At 40.8% G+C, this 19,759-nt stretch overlaps 2 protein-coding genes across 5 annotated transcripts in view; one reads left to right on the forward strand and one right to left on the reverse strand.

Annotated features, from left to right (window-relative positions):
• Window positions 1–5,304, forward strand: part of SMURF2 (SMAD specific E3 ubiquitin protein ligase 2) — a 56,304-nt gene extending 51,000 nt beyond the window's left edge. The window contains exons 18-20 of one of the 3 annotated variants that reach the window (XR_006177753.1): window positions 1,220–1,295; window positions 1,551–2,636; window positions 3,774–5,304. Coding sequence is in view for 1 of the 3 variants with exons in the window: in XM_042865048.1 (XP_042720982.1) it covers window positions 1,220–1,295; window positions 1,551–1,650 (176 nt within the window). In the remaining 2 variants the exon portion in view is untranslated. Of the gene's footprint in view, window positions 1–1,219; window positions 1,296–1,550 lie in introns of all 3 variants that reach the window. The other 2 variants (XR_006177754.1, XM_042865048.1) reach the window with 2 other exon arrangements.
• Window positions 5,305–5,641: 337 nt separating this feature from the next.
• CEP95 (centrosomal protein 95) lies at window positions 5,642–18,328 on the reverse strand. 2 transcript variants are annotated; one of them, XM_042865047.1, is made up of 21 exons: window positions 18,256–18,328; window positions 17,411–17,539; window positions 16,933–17,040; window positions 16,507–16,620; window positions 16,163–16,268; window positions 15,587–15,696; window positions 14,948–15,162; window positions 14,624–14,690; window positions 13,957–14,000; window positions 12,802–12,923; window positions 12,358–12,487; window positions 12,055–12,166; window positions 11,370–11,548; window positions 11,014–11,106; window positions 9,931–10,081; window positions 8,608–8,768; window positions 8,135–8,209; window positions 7,522–7,674; window positions 6,244–6,390; window positions 6,082–6,153; window positions 5,642–6,010 (listed from the first exon to the last, which is right to left on the reverse strand). In XM_042865047.1, exons 1-21 carry the CDS (start codon window positions 18,275–18,277, stop codon window positions 5,834–5,836), a joined length of 2,487 nt encoding a protein of 828 aa, XP_042720981.1. In that variant the 5' UTR covers window positions 18,278–18,328; the 3' UTR covers window positions 5,642–5,833. The 2 variants fall into 2 exon arrangements, with proteins under 2 accessions (XP_042720981.1, XP_042720980.1); XM_042865046.1 differs by lacking the exon at window positions 18,256–18,328 and adding an exon at window positions 17,814–18,205.
• Between the last annotated feature and the right edge of the window lie 1,431 nt (window positions 18,329–19,759).

Below are 19,759 nucleotides of genomic sequence, written 5' to 3' on the forward strand. Positions count from 1 at the left end.
GCAGCTCTGGCTGTAACCCACGCTGCTCTGTTAACACCATAGTTACCATGTTCTGTCCTTTCATGAGATGAGAGGAAACAGCCTAGGGAAACATGGACCACAATCCGTTGTAATAGGTAGAAGATCTCAAGAGAGCACACATTCTGTGGTAGTAGCTGCCACGTACAAAAGCCAGTTGCTACAGAAATCTGTTTATTCATCATCTCTCCATCAGGTAGAAGACCTCATTGTCCATTTCCTCTGTTCCTGAGCTCTAAAGTATTCAGGAACATTAGAAGTTCAGGAATACTGAGGTTTTGAAGGCCCTGGTTACTTCAAGTGTTTAAATAATACCAGGGACTGTAGAGTCTGAACAAACTGTAACTGGTCATGGCCTGAGAATACTTGAAAGTAGTGCTGGTTACTTTTAGTGTGGCTGTACTAGTGAAAAAAAAGAAAGAAAGAAAAAGTTTCTGTGAACAAACAAATCCTGTTTTCCTACAGATTTGAAGATGGATGTTGCCAGGTTCTAGATTTGAGTTGTGGTAATACAGTAATGCAGTCTCATTTACTAATACTCCTATTTGACAGCAGAGAGTCCCCATAGGAAAGATTGGTGCTGTGGATTATGTCCTTGAATGCCAGTCTACTCAGGCAAATATGCCAGCTGTACAGAGGGCATTTGTGACCTCTTCTGGCCTGGTGGAATCTTAGCATATTCTGACTGAATCTCAAGACTGCTGTGCTACACTCTTTAGCAGAGATTACGACTGTACTTAGAGACTGTGTGACTCTGTACAGTCAGGTCATGTCATAAAATCATTTTTTTAAAAAGTATGAGAACTCCAGTTTGACTGCCTGTTACAATGTGAGGACAGGTAGAGCTGCAGAAGTTTCCTGGGAGGAGTGGGCAAAGTGACCTTCAGTTGTGTAGTGTGCAGTTAAAACAGGTATCTTACGTTTTTCCTTGTCAGTGCTTTGTTCTTGTTTAAATTGCTGGAAGAGAGATAACAGCATGGTTACTTCGTGTGGGTGGAGGGGCAGACTCTGACTGCTAGGAGCTGTGGGTTTCCTCTGGCTTTTTGCTGGCTGCTTATGGCCTCAGCTTCTGTGTGTAGCTCCTCTCCCCTCTCTTTCTTCTTTTTTCTTGTTTTTTTTTGCATTTTGTTACTGTCTTTTCTTGTTGCAGTTCAGCAAAGCAATTTCCAACTAGTACTAGAGATCTTTTCTGGATTTTCAGGTGCTGCAGGCCCACGACTATTTACAATACACCAGATTGATGCCAGCACTAATAATTTGCCGAAAGCTCATACCTGGTAAGACTTGTTCAGGTCTCTTGTGATACGTGGATTTGCTGCCTGTTTTCGCACTGTTTCTTTCTTTTATGGCATCGCAGATGCTGTCCATTACAGAGGAGTAAAGGTGTGAAAACTACAAATAGATTTTGTTTATGTGAAATGCCATTGGCCACATCAAATATTGTTTCAAATATCTTAAATGAACTGCAGCAGAGATTTGCTAGGGGAGGCTGTAAGATCCAAATAATTGAAGCTTTCACTTTGTCTTTGCAGCTTTAACCGAATAGACATTCCTCCTTATGAAAGCTATGACAAGCTATATGAGAAGCTGCTAACTGCCATTGAAGAAACATGTGGGTTTGCTGTGGAATGACCCTTCACAGGCTTACCTGAGACTCTATTTATACTCCTGTCAGCCGGAATGCCCTTCCCTCATCAAGACTCGAGAAATGCTTGAAATACAGGAAACTTTCCCTTTTCTACACTAGGACACTGTGAGGGAAAGGACAACTTTGCAATTTTTTTCTTTCAAGAAAATAGGTTCTGTGGTTCCTGCCATAGGATCATTCAGCTGCTATTAAAAACTAATACCTTGAACATACAGAATGCTGACTTTTCCTACATTTCAACAGTTAAGCAGTATTCTATACTTAAAGACTACTACTATTTTTGTAAAAGGTAATCTATTATATTTGCCTACCTGATTTCTATTCTCAGATACCAAGAAACAACTTCAGCAGTCGGTACAAGTCACGTTTCAGCCTCTTTTAAATGTATGATACTGACCAGCATCTATACCTGCTATTTTTGGAAAAAATATTTTGGATTATTCTAACTTTTTGCATAAAATTGGCTGAAAGGATCATTAATCTTTTTAATTAAAGCCACTTACACGTTACTGCATTTTCTTATAGTAAAACATTATATTCTGCAATGTACATTCAACTAATGTTACCACAGGGAACTTTTTTTTATATTTTTCAAGCATGAATCACGAAAATGATGTTTTGGGGCCTATTTATATTGCTCGTCAGATTCCTTAAACAAAATTTCTAGTGTGAGTGACACATACTGCCTTGGGTACAGTATTTGTGTTAGATGTGGAATAGACCTTTTTTAATGAAGAGCAGACGTTTTGATTTTTTTACGCAGCATTTTTTAACGAGTCAAGAGTATTTTTTGTGACTTTTGACTTTAAACACTGCATTTTTCAACTTCGTGTGCATGGTGATGAGGTAACATTTGACAGCAGCAAACCTGTTTGCAGTTCATTACAGAACCCATCCTACCCAGCCGACCAAAGCTTGTTTGAATGCAGCCAAATCACATAATATATTGTGGATGCTAAAGATCTATCAGGTAAAACATAATTTAATCTTTGTCTAGCTGCTCGTGACACGTGGGTTTGAGTTACAACTAAGGAAAAATGGCAGTAAAACTAAAAATGTTGTATTAACTGAAATACGCGATGTGCTTCAAAAATGAGGTTTTGAAAGCACATAATTTATTGATTGTAGGGATGGAAGTAAGTATATATATGAATTATAACATGGGTTGATCTCTGCAAAGGGGAATAAAATGCACTACCAGTGGAGGGAACTGAATTTTGAAGTAAGTTTGGGAAATCTCAGTGAAGATCCATATGATCTGTTCATGGTGTGTAGATGAATGGCTCTACTTAGCAGGCAGTGGCATTCTCCTCTTGGTGAGGAGCTTTGGAACAGGCAGCATTTTTTTTTCCAATCAGTGCTGTTTTTTAACGTAGGTTACAATCAATCATCAAGTCTGCATTATTTTTACACTGTCAATAAGAAAGTGAAGGGTATTGGAAATGCTTAAACACCGGGATGTAAACAGCAGTGTGAGTCACACGGTGAACTGGCTCATTTTCTATTTGTTCCTTGGAGCTTGAACTTCATTTTGTTCTGCCAAATCTGACTGCCGCAGTGAGTAAACGACTACTGGATGTTGTGTATTAGAATAGTGGGCAATGGACTGCTTTCTAGAATTGTGGTAAGAACCTGGTGAGCCAAATCCACATGTTCATTTGATTATATATATATTTTTGTACAGCTGTTGCTGGAAGGTTTGTTCTGAAAGACTTGCTTCCTTGTTCTGGGCTGGCTGCAGGGGTGAGGCTACTTAGGGATGTAAACATAAAGCCAAGAAACTTGCTGTAACAGCCAGGTTTGAAATATATCAGGCCATTCTTCATTTCAAGGGACTGTTGCACTCTTACAACGGCTGGTACCTTTGTTATGGTAGGGAGCCCCTACTAGAGAAGCCACCACTGCATTTCTCCAGCTTTTCTGGAAAGCAAAGTAGGATGTTGCCCACTGCGTTCCTTACTTGTTACTGCTTCCTGAGGTTGGGGACCACTGTGTGACATAAAGTCCTCTTCTCGCCCATCAAGTTTGGAGGTCTGACATGAAGCTCTCCTGACACAGAATCAAAACATGGTTGTTGAGTAAGGGATTTAATTCTGCTCTTGCTCAGGCTGTGGCTGCAGACACCCTGATCATGGAAGCGTGCCAGATGTAAAATCCAGCTCGATCCAGCTTTTGGGAGAAGTCGGGGCTCAGCTGGTGACTCCAGGGGAAAGGTACGCTGTTCTCTTTTCCCCAGGCAGTCAACCTCAGCACTATTTAAAGGCTGTTTCTGTAGTGTCTCCTGACCACAGCGTCTGTACCCTCCTAGGAACCTCTCCCTGCCCACCTCCTTAGGCTGGTTCATGTACTGAACACCTGGTTGTGGCCACCTTTACAGCATAAAAGCATTTCTGAGGAGGGAGGAAATGAGCTCTGCAGAATGTAGAGTGCAGATCAGCTGATAAATACCATTCATTTTCACAGCAGCCTTAGCAGTACATCTGTTTCTTCTACCAACCATTTTGATATGGCATAGAGAATTGTTTTTAAATTGTCACGGATAAATATTGTAAATTTAATATATTATAAGCAAACCTAGATGAATTTACATTTGACTTTCCACAGCTGACAGATGAGGTTGAATATACCAAGTATTTTGAGTGCCTTTCTACCTTTATAATGACCGAGAGCTTTAACTAAAGCACCTCATCGCTCGCGTTTATCAGAAAACTTTAGTTGATGCCTTTGCAAAATTGTATTTCAAGATCACGTCAGCTACTTTTGCCCTCAAAAAGGTGCTAAGCCTAATATTGCATTTTAACCTTGGACTTTCACCCCATGATTAATGTGAATATTTATTTCAACGTGTCCCTCTTACTGGGTTTTACTTTATCCAGTCTTTAGTTGTTTTAGAGAAATGTCACATCATGGTTTTATGCTGTTGCTTTTCATATGAATGTTTAATTATGAACAGAACTTTTGTAGATTTCAGATATACAGTACACAGTTGAATTTCAGAGGATTTAATTTCTCGGTGTAAAGAGTTTTGTAATGGTGCTTTGTACAGTATGTATTCTAATTTTTTTGCACATAGTTTCAGTTTCCCTAAACTGATTTATTTTTACCAAATTGTTGTGTTGTACTAAAGTCCAGAGCACACAAGCTGTTTTTAAATTCTTGTCCTACAACACTACATCTGTATAGAACTTCTGGTGCGTTTAAACTAGCTGCATTGATGGAAGTAAAAGCTTTGCTTCTATATCATAAGAATGCATCATACAGCTTAATGTAGCATGCTCCAAGTGCTTCAGATTTTAAACTGCACCATCTAGTTACCAGGTGCCATTTGTTGTACTTTACACTATGTAGTAGGTTTCTGGCTCTACCACATCCTCAGAGCTTCGTCTGTAGCTGTAATTAGTTTATACAAGTGTAATTACTCCTCCACAACCTGACAGTTCTTAGTTTATCATTTCCATTGTATTTATTACAGAGTGTTTTAGCATTGGTATCATTGTATTTTCACCCAGCTGTTACATGAGCTTTAACAAAAAAATCTGTATAAAATGGTTTTTAAGTACTTAATGTATGTACCCATGCAGAAGTTGAGCAATAAATTGTATGCTGTTTGCACTGTCACAGCATCAATGGTTTAAAAAGTTTTCAGTTTTTCTTAATTGTTTACTTTAAAATGTAACAAATAGCATTAAGTAATCCGCCCTCGTTTCAGGGGTCTTCAGGTCACTCTGAGTCTTTCTGCAGACGTCTGCCTAAAATAAGGGTTGTGCTAATTGTCTTAATTGAACAACAAAGGTCTTATTTTGGCTTTTATGTTAATGGTTTCCTGGAAAGGGGTTCATCTCTGTGTTACTGAATGGATGTCTGCTCTCAAATTGCAGCAAAAATTGAACTGCTTTCCTTATGAAAAGAAAAAAGTAAAATAAGTTTTATAAATACACGTTAAAATTCTGACATCATTTCAGCTTTGCTACACAGTAGAAAGTAGCTTAAAACTTTATTAATCATAAAAGTACTCGAAGTTCCAGGTACCAACAGCTGTGCCTCTGGCACATGGAGATGACAGATCTGATCTTACAGAACAGCAGCTGCACACCACCTTCCTGTCACAGCGCTTCTCAGAGACTCCCCTCCAGCTCAGCAGACAGCTGCAGTGCTATTTACCATGTCTTAAGAGAAACCACTTTTGTTGTACTGAAAGGAAGCCATCTGAAGCCTAGATCTGAGTCTGTCTGCCTCTAGCTCTTGAAAAAAAGTTTCATCATCATTTTGCATTATTGCTGTTTGCAGTTGCTGTATTTCTTTTTCCATCCTTGACCTCAGCTCTCTTTTTGTTTTCTGCAGCATCTAAACAGAACACAGGTATTAGCATATTGCATAAAGAAAGAAAACATCCACACAAGATCAAAAACCCTTACTTGTGCTTGTGCTTTCTCTCTGGTTCGGATTTGTTGTCGTTCTTGAGATAAAGCTTCTGCTAGCATGGAGAACTAAGCACAATGCATGTTTCAGTTAAAGAAATGAAAGGCTTCTACTATTAAAAACATTAACTGGCTGTCTCAGCTGCAGGTTAAACTTACCTGATCTCTGTAATAGTTCTCCATGGACTCCAGCTCATTCTGATGCTCTCTTCTTTGCTCAGCACGCATCTCTTGAGCATATGCTCTCAGCTCCTTCAGTCTTTGCTTCTGAATTTCTAAGCCTTCTTCAAATAAGTTTTTAAATATCTGCCAACAATTAAAAAAGCAAACACAATTTTCCTAGAAACTTAAAAAAGCTGTGTTGTTGTTGGGAGTACCAAACCTTTTTGAATATAAGGCTTCGACCAACCAATTTAATTTGGATATGTTGCTTTGTAAGTAAATGTTAACATATTTCAGATGCTTTATCTCCTGATGAAAGGGCAATCACAAAAAAGGGTCACTGCCCTTGAAAAAGTACAGTTACACATGGAGTACCAGTGGTACAGACACAGCTGAGCTATCTTTGTAACATTCATTTAATTGGAATTCTTATAAAAAGTACATCTTTCAGATTTGTTCAATCAGGATGAATCAGAGTGGCCAGAACAGCAGGGATGTACTGATCAAAGCTGATTTTTCCTATATGCACCAAACTCTGAACGTGTGGAGCTACAGCCCACAGCACTCTGTCTAATTCAGGATGTTCACCCAGATTTCCAATAACAGGAAATGCAGCCTGCACTCACACTTCCCATCCATACAAAAGAACACTGCTGCACAGCTTCAGACACAAACTGTGCTCAGGTCAATAACAGTGAATTAATACACAAAACTTCCTAGACCTTAAAAGGTGAGAACTGTGCAGCTACTCTTATAAAATAAATTAGCACTGCTGGCTTAACTTAGCTGTGATGTGCAGCCCTAAATAGAGTTCATCTGTCAAAAAGTCCACTTTATTTAACAAAGATGAGTGAAAGCAGGTTTTTTTTGTCAGTTTCCATAACTGAAAATTTAGGTTATTTTCTTTGGATGGTAGCTCTAGGAACCTCTTAATTCTCCTGTTTCTGAAAACTTGCTTCTTCAATTTGTCTTGATGTTAGCCTTGTTTTTTCATGCTGAGGGTGAGCCTTTTTCTCCTTTCCTTAACACTGTCAAGCATCCTTCCTGTTTTACAGTGGCCTGCCTTCAACTGTCTCAGTGTTTCCAAAGAAGGAACCTTTTCATCACAGCTTTGACTGCCCAGCCACTTAATCCAGGCTCCTTCATTCTGTTCACTTAAGTTGCCTCTGTCTCCTTCTACCATTATTCATACTACAATACTGCAGGTCCTCAGCAATCGCATCCAAACAGTACAGAAGAATTCCACGCTTGCAAAGCAAAACAACTTGGGCTTACCCTTTCTTCCCTTGTCCTAGCCCGCATCATCTTGGCCCGCAGCTGGACACGGTAATCTTCATAGTATTTCCTGGCTCTAACAACTTGCTGGCGTTTCTCTCTCACCTTACTCTGAGTCCATTTCTGGCAGTAGATACGTTGCTTTAATTCTTGCTAAATGGAAAAAAGTTGCTGTAAGACCACCAGTCTCTCAATGGATTTGCTTAAGCCAAGTTTTGTTGATCATTTCTAGTAGGGTCCTTGACTAAGAAACTCCTTATTCCAATTTTAAAGCTTTAAGTTATAAATGCAGTGTAATCACCGCCGACTTCGCGCAGTTTTGCCATCAGCAGTACCAGATAATTAAGGAGTCAGCGTTGCCACAGCTGCTGGTGTTGTTAACATTAAAACCAGCAGGCTGAAGTTTCTCTTCCTTGCGTGTTCTCAGCTTGTTTGTGTTTTAAAGCAGCAGCTAAATGTAGTAGTGGCATTTTATTCCAGATGGCCACACAGCAGAGGTTACATGGCATTTGAGGCCACAGTTACTCAAAAGGCATAAAGTTGTCATAAAATAAGACGCTCCTTTTATGAACAGGGAGTATTCTATGTAACAAATACTGTTCAAAGAACATACCAGTCTCTTGTTATGGTCTCGATCTTTTTTAATAATTGCAACAAGAAGCTCATGCTTCTTCAAGGCTTGTTGAACCTGGAGGTTTAATTTAAAAAAGAAAAAAAGTTACTTCTATCATTCTGCAGGACAGGCATTTGTATGCAGGAGTTGTCCCAGAAATATTACCTTTTTATTGTGCTGTTTATATTGAGTTGATGTGCGTAAGGTAATCGCTGTAGCAAACACTACTAACGATGCTGCAATGCTGATAACTTACAAATATGACATAAGTTCTGTTAAATAGAAATGCAGGTGTAAACAAGCAGTGGCCGTGCTCTGTCTCACAGCTGAGACACACAGTGTGAAAGGACGTGCTCAGGATGTTTGTGTCCTTATCCATGGTGCACGGTCAGGATGATTTTACTATGAAACACCATCTGATGAGCGCTACCCTTCTGTCAGCTGATGCTTAAAAGGTAAGAATGTGAACTCACTTCGTTTTGGAGTTTGAGTCTAGCCCTGTCAGAAGCTGCTTTCAGCCGTTCAGTCTGTGCGAGCTGCTGCCGCCACATTTTGTTCATAGCGTGCTGGGAAACGTGCAGGTGGGGGAACTCTTCCAGTAGCTGAAGCAGGAGGTCATCATCCCTGACTTTCACTACAAGTAAAGAAAGATGTAAGCAATAAACCCCTGGAAACTACATTTAGTGCTGAATTCTTCCAGACAGCATCAACCTAAGTTAGGAAATACTTCAGATTGAACAGTGTATGCAACTCTCATGCTGTTGTTATGATGTCAGGCTCAACTCAGCAGTACACAGGATCTCTTCCAATGCAGCAGCTGAGAAACCAATCCCAAGTAAGTGGCTTTTTTTCTTTTCTGCTGAAGAATGGCTTTTATAGCTCAGGCCTCACGTCTCCCCCTTTACCATGGTTAATCCTATTTAGAGAGGCATCCCCTTCTTCAGATGGTTCAGATTGTCACTAATAAGTCACAACCTTCTTTGTTTCATTGGCTGCAGCAACTTAAAATACTGCTAATGCAGTGGCAGATACAGGTCAAATAAATAGTGGAAAACAAGGAAGTGGAAAACAAACTGGTTTGCAACCAACGTTCTTATTACATCTTTGATCATGGTGGCAAGAAATAAACTAAACTACAGGCAGATGAAACAAGTGAGTATTAACCAAGTAAATGCATTTCAAACACTTAGCAAAAACAAACCAAGAAATCCCAATAGTGTCCCTGACCAACATTCAGGCTCGTTAGGGGATTGTACCACGACCTTACATAAAGACAGACATAATGCTGTTTGGCAGTACTGAGCTGTGTTTTGTGTTCGCTGTTCTTGGAACACTTCTGACTCAGCAAAACCCATGGCATAATTTCTGCTACAACAGCAGGGTCTTTTCCTACCAAACATTGTGCTCATCCACCTCCATGTTTTAGCACCAACCCAGCAAAGCTAGAGGCCCAGTTTGAAATAATACATGTTCAGAAAAACTGGGAAGAAAGACTGAGCTCAGAATATAGTGGAGCAAACACAGGAGTAGCAGGAATGGAAAGAAGCTTTGAAAATAATCCAGGAGAGTTTAAGGAGGTAGCAAGTGGGTCTGAGTTTTGAACTGTGCACGGGTGGTTCACATTTACTCAGAGCATTATCTTCTGTAACAAAAATCCAGACGTATGGAGGTCATAAGAAGGGGAAAATGCTACAGCTGACTGGTATATATTGGGCCAATGCCTTTATGCTTGGAGTTCCAACACATGCTTTCAAAGGATGCCAGTTTTCCACCAAGTATAGTTTTGTGTTTCTTACTTGGAGCTGATTTCTTTGGCTTCGCAGTCCCTCGTTTTGGAATCCACTGGCTGTATCTGGGATTCCAAGGTGTGGTTTTTCTAGAATAAACTCTCACTGGCTGAGGGATTTTTGGAGATTCTTTAAAGATGTTTTCCTTGTATCCTTGTTCCTTTGGAGCAGATGTAAAACAGATGGAGAACAGGTATGAGAAGGGCAAGACTGATAGATCACACAGTTTGGATATCAGAACTTAAATGGCATCAAAAATTGTAGAATGAGAAATTGGAGATACTGAATTGAATTCTTGAGAAGTTGAAAATGTACCAAATGCAGTCCACGGTTCAAATAAAGGTTACATCTCTCTATTGCATAACCTCAGCTCTTTTGCAGCACTTCACAGTTCTGCAGCAGCCTCATCACTGCTTCTGCAAAAGCTGTGAAAACAGCCAGGGCATCCCACAGCAGAATGACACAGCTTTCAACCTAAGTTCCTTGATGGTCCAGTACTCTGCAAGAAAGCAGCAGTACTAGAAAGTATCTAAGAACCCTTCTGCCAGATTCAAAATAGTAGAAAATCATCCTTGCACAAAAAAAATGACTTCTAGAGTAGGTGGAAAAAAACATAAATATGACAACATAAAAAAAAAGCAAATGACCTCCACGGTGCAGGGCATCCAGCTCTCAGCCTGGGGAATGGGGGAGGCAAGTAGGAAATAGCTGAGAGGGCCTGCAGCTGGTCAGACTTGTTCTTAGAAAGATAACTAGCATCACGAGAGTTCAGGCCAGTCTACAGAAGCTGCCTTCTGACTTAGCATAGTTATTTAAATCACAGTCTCTTGAAATCACTTCATGTAAACCATATGATGGTTATTCTACTGCTCAGAATATTACCTACAAGGGCTGACAGCTTTAGATAAAACCAAGGGACAATTATTTTTGTCTCTGGAAAAGCTGACCCGTGTTCACTATTTCAGTACACAACTCTTCTATAACTCCAATACTAGAAGTCAAGGTGTTCTTGCACCCAGAAAATGTGCACAGTGCCTGGACAGAGTATTTAGACAAATTTTAAAATAACTAGCAAAAAAATGCTTTACATACCAGTTCCTTGACTTCTTCCCTGAGTTTGGAAAGTCTGAGCCTCTCCCGAGCTTCATAAATTCTTAATTCATTTTCATAAGCTTTAGCAACCATCTAGAAAGCAAAAATAAAAGGAACTTTGCAGAGAAAATAACCAGTCCAGATGGATAGATACCTCATTAGCTTCTTCAGAATATGGGTTAAAATTGTTCCTTCCACTTAAAACTTCTTTTTTCTGCAGTATTTGGAGTCTACAACTACAACAGTGCAAAATCATAAAAGTGGGCCAAATGCCTCCAGTAAACAAGGACATTCAATTCCAATACTCTTGGCATAACTGTACTAAGAACAACTAACAGGTCTAACCCTGAAGTTACCTTTGCTTCTTGTGTTCTTTCATCCCTTTCTTTTTGCAACTTGTTGCGAATGCTTTTCATTTGGCCTCTTCCATTACTGCAAAGCATGTCTTCTGACTCCGAAAAAAGCTGATGCTGAGATGAGGGTGATGGTGGAGAAAGGGATCGTGTCCTGCTGGGGTACTTCAGGTGTGGTATGTCTGTGAGGAGAGGGGTTTTAGTAACTACCCAGCTTCAAGCAAAAAAAAAAGCTCCAGCCAAGTTAAAAACCATCCACAGCAAAATTGAAATATTTAGCACAAATTAAATGACAAAAAGCTAAAGCCTTTGCTTTTAGGTTTATCCCTGCTCTGAATCCTACGTGTGGGGACTTTTATGGCAGCAGAAGTGCTAAGAGATATTTAAGATGGGAAAGGATAAAGCAGCAAAACCATTTAAAGTTAACAACAGAGACTGTTTTACAAGATTCATAAACAGCTCCATCTTGCAATATAATGTTGTGCATGTGGATTAGATCAAGCTACATGATAGTTTTATATCCAAGTCTTCGTATTGGGTCGCTATAAAATCAGATTGCCACCGACACAGAGCACAGAACTTAGTAAAGCTGTGGGTAGGTCAGTGCATCAGCTTTACAGAAGGATTTTTTTCCTCATTCTAAAACCTGTGTGTGCTAAGAATCACTGCTGGGTGGCTCTGTGATCACCTCGCTCAGCTCTCCTTCGGCCGTAATCCATCACGCTGTCACTGTGCTGGGACAGGTTGTCTTCATCTGTCACCTCTTCTCTGGGACGCCCACCCAAAGCTCTCTTCAACATCTGTTGGACAGATTTTTTGGGAAGGGGGTCAGGATCAATTGTTCATTTGTTCAATTGTTCACTCAAATTTAGAAGTGCCCTCCCCAGTGTTAATTGCAGATTGCTTTTTCATTAATATAAAATCTGTATTATTGTTTCCCACTGTCATTTCTAAGGCTAGCTTGTCTGGATGCAACAGAGATTTTACTTACTGAATCCAGTTCATTTAACCTGTGAGAAAGTTTTTGTGATACTTGATGCAGCTCTTGCTTAGGCAGGTTTTCCTTTGTTGTTCTGTGGGAAAGAGGAACTTCAAGTGAATCTACGGTAGAATTTTCATATCTGAAAAAAAAAACAAAACAACAAAAACAACCAGATTTCATTTCTATTCTAAAAACGTAGAGATAAATATTACCTCGTACAATTCCAGCTCACTTTTTGCATAAGCACATTTCTATAGGATGAAGTACAGCTCACTGGGTAAGGGCCTACAACTGTACTTAAGAAAATGTGCACATGATGGAAGTAGGAAAGGCTTCTGCTGAAATCATGCAGTCATACAGCTGAGGAAGATGCCTCATTAAAAAAAAAGGAAAAGCTGGAGACAGGAGGGATTGTACAGGAAAATGGCTCAGCTCCAAGAAAACTGAACTTGCCTCTTCTTTCTAGGCAGATGTCTTGATTCAGGGCTTGGATGCTGCGTTATTTGCTCAGCGTGTAAGGAGAATTTTTGATCTAAGTGTGAAGCAGATGCAGAAGTCCCATATACCCAAGGAACCTTGAAAAATGATTAAGAGCAAAAATGAAGATTTACACAGTAATGCTCAGAAGCACCACGGATTATAGTAGGAGAGATCCTACAATAGTATTCATAGAAGAACCATTTCAAACTATGTGATCACACACATACAGTAGATGTTTAAGGAAATAAGCTAGCAAAAATATAGATCAGTTTAAGAATCATTTACAGCTAAGCCACCAAATCAGAATAACAAAGTCTACGCATCAGTGTCCCTATATACTGCCTCACTAGCCTGGGGCATCAGTGCCAAGTAATGCACTAAGCAAGCTGAACTTAGTACTGAGTATGGACTGAGCAGCAATTCAAAGCAAACGTACTAAAATAAATCACTCCTGTCCTTATGCCAGTGCTTTAGTGTTGGTTGGTAGTTTATCTATTCAAACCACAGTAATTCAGGGTCATCATGCAGACACTTGCAAATGTACCGACTGAAAATGAGTTTCAAAGAAAGGCAGTGCTTGAAGCAGACACGTCTGTGAGAACCTCTTGTGGCTGCAGAAGGCAAAAAAAAAAAAAGTATTTTGCAGTACAGTCACAGAATGGCAGCTGCTGAATGGTTGGTAGGTTTTGAAAAGCAAAGGGCAATGCAAGAATGCAATGCAAGAAAATATGCAGTCAGGCAATTCAGTGATCTTTAGAAGGGAAGAAAATTTTAAAATAACCTCATAAAACCAAATTCTTACTAATTTAGAATACTGATACACAAGGAAGTGAATATTCAATGTTCTCTCTGAATAAGACAAAGAGAACCAGTAAGCCCCTGTGATTAATTAGAGCTCGACATGTACTGGTGTTCACCCTTCCTGGAGGAAACACTTCCTGAAAGAACTGAGGTGATTTGCAAACTGCATGCAGCCACTGTCTAACAACATTGTGTTAGTAAGTGTACTCCTGCATTGAAGTGAGAAGCCCAAAAGCCCGGAGGTGCCACAAAATAACAAGAAAAGTAATTGGAAATCCAACAGCACCAACTGAGCTTCCACAAAGATGGTGAAGTTGGAACATCTACCTTCATGTTGTCCTCAGCATCATTCGAGACGGTCTTGTCTCCTGCTGCAGAAGCAGACGGCAGGTTAGTGTTAGTCACTCACATAGACTGCAGTGTGCCTATTAGCGTGGGAATAGCTACCAAAAAATATCTGTGGCCTTCTGAACTTAATCAGCCAAAGAGAACATAATGACAAGGCAACTGTGTTTACACAGTTATGACATCCATTTCAGTGATTTTTCAGGTTTTACATTTTCAGTGTCAAAGGAGTGCTATGGAAACTAGAAAGGTAATCAGTGTCTCCCAGGCAACAGAGAAAATAAGCATGAAAACTACTTTCTAAACCATTTCTACAACAGCAATTAAGAACCTTTTCTTCAGTCTGAAAATGGTGTGTTGGGGCCACGTCCCCCTGCTCACAATAAGCTCATCCAGAGAAGTGATTTCTGTAGTACAGGGGCATCTTAAATGGATTAAGTAAGAAAGGAGTAGAACTGGGGATAGGCTGTTTTGTCAAGCAGTGAACAGCTTGGAAGTAAACTATTTATATACAAAAAACAAAAAAACCACCAAGAGAATTCTAAATAGATGCACTGGTAGTTTTAAAACCATGTTTTCTGTACTACATATAAAATTAAGGCAATATTTGACACATGGAGTTGTTCTGTAGGAAGCAAAATTCTCTCACCAGGGATCTTTCTTGACAGAAGAGCACCTGAAACATCATCAGGTTTTTGTGTAAGTGACATTTCAAGCTGGAAGAAAACACAAGAAAAATGAGACAGGAAGGGAATACATCAAGTTTGCCTTGCATGGCAATCAGTGCTGACTTTATTGCTAGCTGTACAAGAACACAACCATGATTATATTGTCAACTGTACTGCAAACTGTGCAGGAATGTTGATTACGTGCATCCATGTGTGCACTGTAAACACCTCTCTCAATTAGATGGTTTTAAAATGAACCATGGGAGTACTGATTAATATAAAACAAAGGATAGGTTTTTACTTACAGTAGGAGATTCCAGTTCTTGACTGTTAACCAAAGCTGCTGACTGACTGTCCAAGCTCTGGTGATCTCTGTGTACAGGATCACAGGACCTGGCTTCAGCAGGCTGAAATGGTGGTAGCAAAGCAACAGCCTGGCATAGTGGCTCCCCGAGTCTTTGAGCACTGGAACTGAAATGCTCTTTTGGCAGTTCAGTGCTGTGAATGGACTCCAAGGATCCTTAAGAAACCAATATAAAGAACTTGAAATTAAAAGTGTTATCTATAGAAGTGGCATGTTATTTCTGTATATCATCCATGCACATTAGAGGGAAGATTAAGTATCTAATGTTAATTACCATATTCGTTTGATTGCACAGAACTGTTAAATTTTAAGGGTAGGCTACCTTGAGCCTACATATCAGCTGTTTGAATAAATCTGCACTGCTGTATATGTGCAGGTGTGACTTAACAGCACAGACACCTAGATTTGAGAGGAGTCCCAAAAGAAGCAGAATTTGAATGTCGTGACTTATTTACTTTTGTTCATTGACACATTTAAACTGCTGAACTGTTTTGGCATCAGCAAAACAGATACCAATTTTGCTATCTGCAGAAATGCTGCTACAGATTAGTCTTAAAGATATATATTTATCCAAGCTCACCTTCCCCTCTCCCTGAGAACAAATGAGCAGTATCTCCAAGTCGAATCAATTCACTGGTAGATTCCGAACCGTCTGCATCACACAATGGCACAAAGCATTCTGACTGGGACCTAAGGGGAACATGAAGTGATAAAATATTTATTCTAAACGTCTTTGCCTCTTCAGTCCACAAGGTGGAGATGCAGAAGAGTCCCAGCTCTACTTCAGTCACTGGCGACTGCAGTGCGGGGCACAGGAGGCCAGCTTCCACAAAGCAAACCAATGTAGAAGTCAGGAAGATGGATCCAATGCTATTCAACTAAAATGCAATCATTTAAAAGTGGGACAAAGTTCTTAATGAATTTTGTTTCACGGGGAAAATAAGCTTAAGGGAAACAATGCCATCAGAATTCCTCAAAGCAAAAAAAGATCTAGAAATGTTTTTCTGCCCATCTAGAGGAGAAAGTTAGCTTGTGTTCCATTTGAGGGATGTATGTTTATTTTCTGTGTGTTACTGAGAATTGCTAGCTGCTCTACAGACGTGCAAAAATAACAGTAACTTACTGTGTCAATGCATGTATTCAAAGCTATTCTTACCTGTCAACTGATGAAAGTTCCAAAGACGGTGTGAGTTGACCAGCACTGCTTTCCAGCTGCTCTGGAGATACAGTTTGCATTTTGCTATTGGGCAGTACAGTCTCATCTGTTAATAATGAAGAGGCATTAATTTTCAGGAAAAATTATTTTATATATTAACTAAAAGGTTTTATCTTCGTTACTATTAAAATAGTTTAAGGGTCTTAATATATATATAACATTATAAGTGCTTTTTAAAATATTATAAAGGTTATATTTAAATTATGGAATGGCATGGATTGGAGAATCCATAGTAATGTATCATCAGAACACAATACCTCAAACATGGAAATCTGTCTTCTCACCTCCATTTTGAGAAGAGAATTCACTGACTTCTTCTGTAAGATACTCCAACAAACCATCAAATATTTCAAGGAGGTTTCTGATAGACTCCCTTTCTCCTTTCACAATGTTCTCACCTCAAGAGAAGGTATGGTCATATCAATAATCACTAATTTATTATTTGTTAATAAGTAGTTTGAAAGTCTTCAAAGAAGAGGAGTTTTCTGAACATGACTGGAAATCCTTGTGAAGGTGTCAGCTCAGAGCACAGCTGCACCCAAATACTTAATGTATCTTAAAATATTTTCAGTTCTAATAACTGAAAGCTTACAGATACTGTATCTAATTCCATTACACATATATATAAACATTATATATATATCTACATAATATTTGTGGCATATGGTTCTTGTGACGTGTTCAAATTAAACCACATTATGACTACTTACCAGTGATGTGTGACAAGCTGACCTGCAGGTAGTCCAATGCCAGAGAATCTATTACAGCTTGTACATTATGTGCATCGTTCTCTTGGCTTCTAGGAGTAGCTATGAAATCTATTTAAAACAAATACATACATTTTATGCTATCTGAATTGACAGCTTACTGCTGTTATTTTTACTTAAACTAGTTTGAGTTTAAAAATACTAATTTTTAAGTAGAAAATGACTTGGTGAAAAGTTCAGTAATTATATGGTTGTATGAAACCTTTAATGAAAAAGAAGCATAAACATAGTATATCCCCTAGAAGATGTGGGGATCCTATCAGATGAAGTACTGAATACAAGAACACTGACTGTTTAAACAGTTTTCATTCTTCACTCCCAGCAGAAACAATACCTAGTTGCAAAATTTGCAAACTTGAACTTGTCCATTGTAAAATATGCAGAGGCACACAAAAGCATCCTTAGGAATTAACATTCCCACCTGGTACCTTTTCTCCTAAGATCGACTCATAAAGACAAACAAATACATCAGCTCCGCACTCTGAGAGATGCTTTATGTGCTGGTTTACGTGACAGCTCCTTAAAAGATCATTGGCAACGTTGACCCAATCTATAAAGAAGTAGAGTATATTAACAACAGAACTGGAAGACACAGAAATACAGAATGGATAGTTACAGTGAAAGATGGAACCACTTCAGGTGCCTTTGATACGAGGCCAATGCCACACGATGGGCTCAGGACTTGGTGTGATCAGGGCAGCAATGCTTTCTGCACCCAGTGAGATTTCCTTCAGAGAAATGTGAGCAGTGAGGAACACGGGCAGCATCAGCCAAAGCACTGCTGAGAGCTGACCGTCCTTCACAGAAACAGCAGTGAGCATTACCATAGACTGCAGGGTGCTGGAAAAGTGATGACACCGTTTGAAGGGAGAAAAGGGAAGAAAGAGGACTGTGTGGTTCCTGCACAAGGCCTCTTGGGTACTGCTTTTGCTTTTCTGTACACGGGGAGAAATGCTTTTCCATTCCTACTCTTCATTCAGTTCCACAGATCGCTCTGCAGTACCGCTTTAACAGCTGTAGCTGCGAGGCAGGTTCGAGCAGCACCTCCTGCAGCTCAGCCTCCAAACCAGCCACCTCCAGACCTAAAAGCGTGGCTGGAGAAAAGGGAGGGCACATAAAAAGCTTAAGGATCCACAACACAAAGAGGAGAGCGGGAACCTTTAAGCAACATCACGTCTGCATAAAACGGAAGGCGTCAGCTCCACCGCGAGGCCCCACAGGGCAGCGGAGACGGGCGGAACCCTCGGAGCCGCAGCCCGCGCCTACCTGTGCCCTCAGCGCTGCCCATGGCGCAGCCGCCCGCCAACAGCCGCCCCCAGCTCCAACGGCCGCGCGGAGCGGCGGGCTGCGCCGGAAGAGGCGGGGCTTAGAGGCCCTTTCCCGCCCCCCCCTCCCCCTGAGTCCTGCCCGCGCCCTCGGCGCTATGGCGCGTGTTGGCGCGGGGCCGGTCGTCATGGAAACGGAGATGGGGGTGGGGAGAGTTTGTGCCTCAAGGCCGGGCCTGGTTTCCTGACGCGAGCCTCGCGCTTTTGCCCCGTGACGGGCCCAGCTCACCGGCACGGCGCGGCCCAGGCCTCCTCTCCTGGCTTTTCTCGCCTGTCGGGCAGAGCTCCGGCCGCGAAATGGCGGCGCGGTCCCTCAGGGCGGCCCCTCAGCGGCGCTGCTGCTGCGGTTCTGCCCTCATCGCCCCGAAGGGCAGGCGGTTGTTTTGTGTTTTCACGGAGAAAATTAGGAGGGAAGAGGGCTGGCGCTGGCGGCAGGAGGGCAGGGCAGTTCTTGGCCTCGCAGATCCAGCCTGTGCCGTTCACCAGCAGGGAGAGCTGGGCGTACATTGAGGTGTTGTTGGGGGGGGGTTGGCTGTAAGCAGACGGGTGACGTGGTTTGTTGGGGAGCTGCAAAACGACGAGATAATTTCCAAGGACAATAAGGTTGGAAGATGTATTAGAAGTGAGATTTAGAATTGCTTAGTGAAGCCTTGTATGCTGTTAGGTTTCTTTAAGATGTTGGCTGGGGTGGGTGTGTAACCCTCCTCTCAAAGCACAGCATCCTGTGCTGCCCAGGAACTCTGGGATTTCCTCACTGTAAGTCATGCAGAAGCAGAACTAATGGTGCCTCTCATCCTTCAGCTCCTGCAGCGTGACAGAGGCAGCTGAGATCCTAATTATGACTAAAAATAATGGCTGCCAGCAAGTAAACATCAGTGACAATGACAGCTGTCTGAGGACTTAATTTTTAGAAATATATAATCAAATGCACATATCGTTTAAAAGAACTTTCACATGTGTGAGCAAATGCTCACCAGCACTTCTGAAATCATTACTAAAGCATGGCTTTCAATTCGATACTCTCAGCTTTGCCAAGCTCTTTTGATTTGCTTTGCATATGTTGGTTTAAAGTAAGAGAACAGGAAAATCAACAATGATGTTTAATTTGAAGGGGTGGAACACAGAAATGAGGAAGTTTTCTTTCATAGAGGAAATCAACAGGAGAGTGGTGCAAGCTAAGTGCACACAGGCAGACCTGATCAGAGGCCCCCAAGGTCTTCTGTTTCTTTGGTCCTTTCAGTTCTTCAAAACCTTAACAAGGCTAAACAACACAGTGACAAAGAAGAGTGACAGTCCCCACAGTGACAGAAGAGACAAAGTTATAAACAAAAAAGATCTGAGCGAACTGTGTTAAGCTGCATGGAATAAGAATAAGAAAAGGTCTGATAATTTGCTGCTAACTTTCAAAGCGTTTACACGGCCTATTTTCAGATTCATCAGGAGGA

This window comes from Lagopus leucura, unplaced genomic scaffold (genome assembly GCF_019238085.1).
Source record: "Lagopus leucura isolate 7727_CA_CO unplaced genomic scaffold, USGS_WTPT01 Super-Scaffold_797, whole genome shotgun sequence".
In the NCBI taxonomy this organism is placed as follows: domain Eukaryota; kingdom Metazoa; phylum Chordata; class Aves; order Galliformes; family Phasianidae; genus Lagopus; species Lagopus leucura.

Excerpts from the sequence above, each read along its gene's own strand:
- CEP95 (XM_042865046.1), bottom strand. The coding sequence starts at position 17,952 with ATGGAAAAGCATTTCTCCCCGTGTACAGAAAAGCAAAAGCAGTACCCA. Across the intron at positions 17,041-17,410 it reads CTTAGGAGAAAAGGTACCAG|ATTTCATAGCTACTCCTAGA; the intron begins GTGGGAATGTTA and ends TGTTTTAAATAG. Across the intron at positions 12,167-12,357 it reads GGTTAAATGAACTGGATTCA|ATGTTGAAGAGAGCTTTGGG; the intron begins GTAAGTAAAATC and ends TCTGTCCAACAG.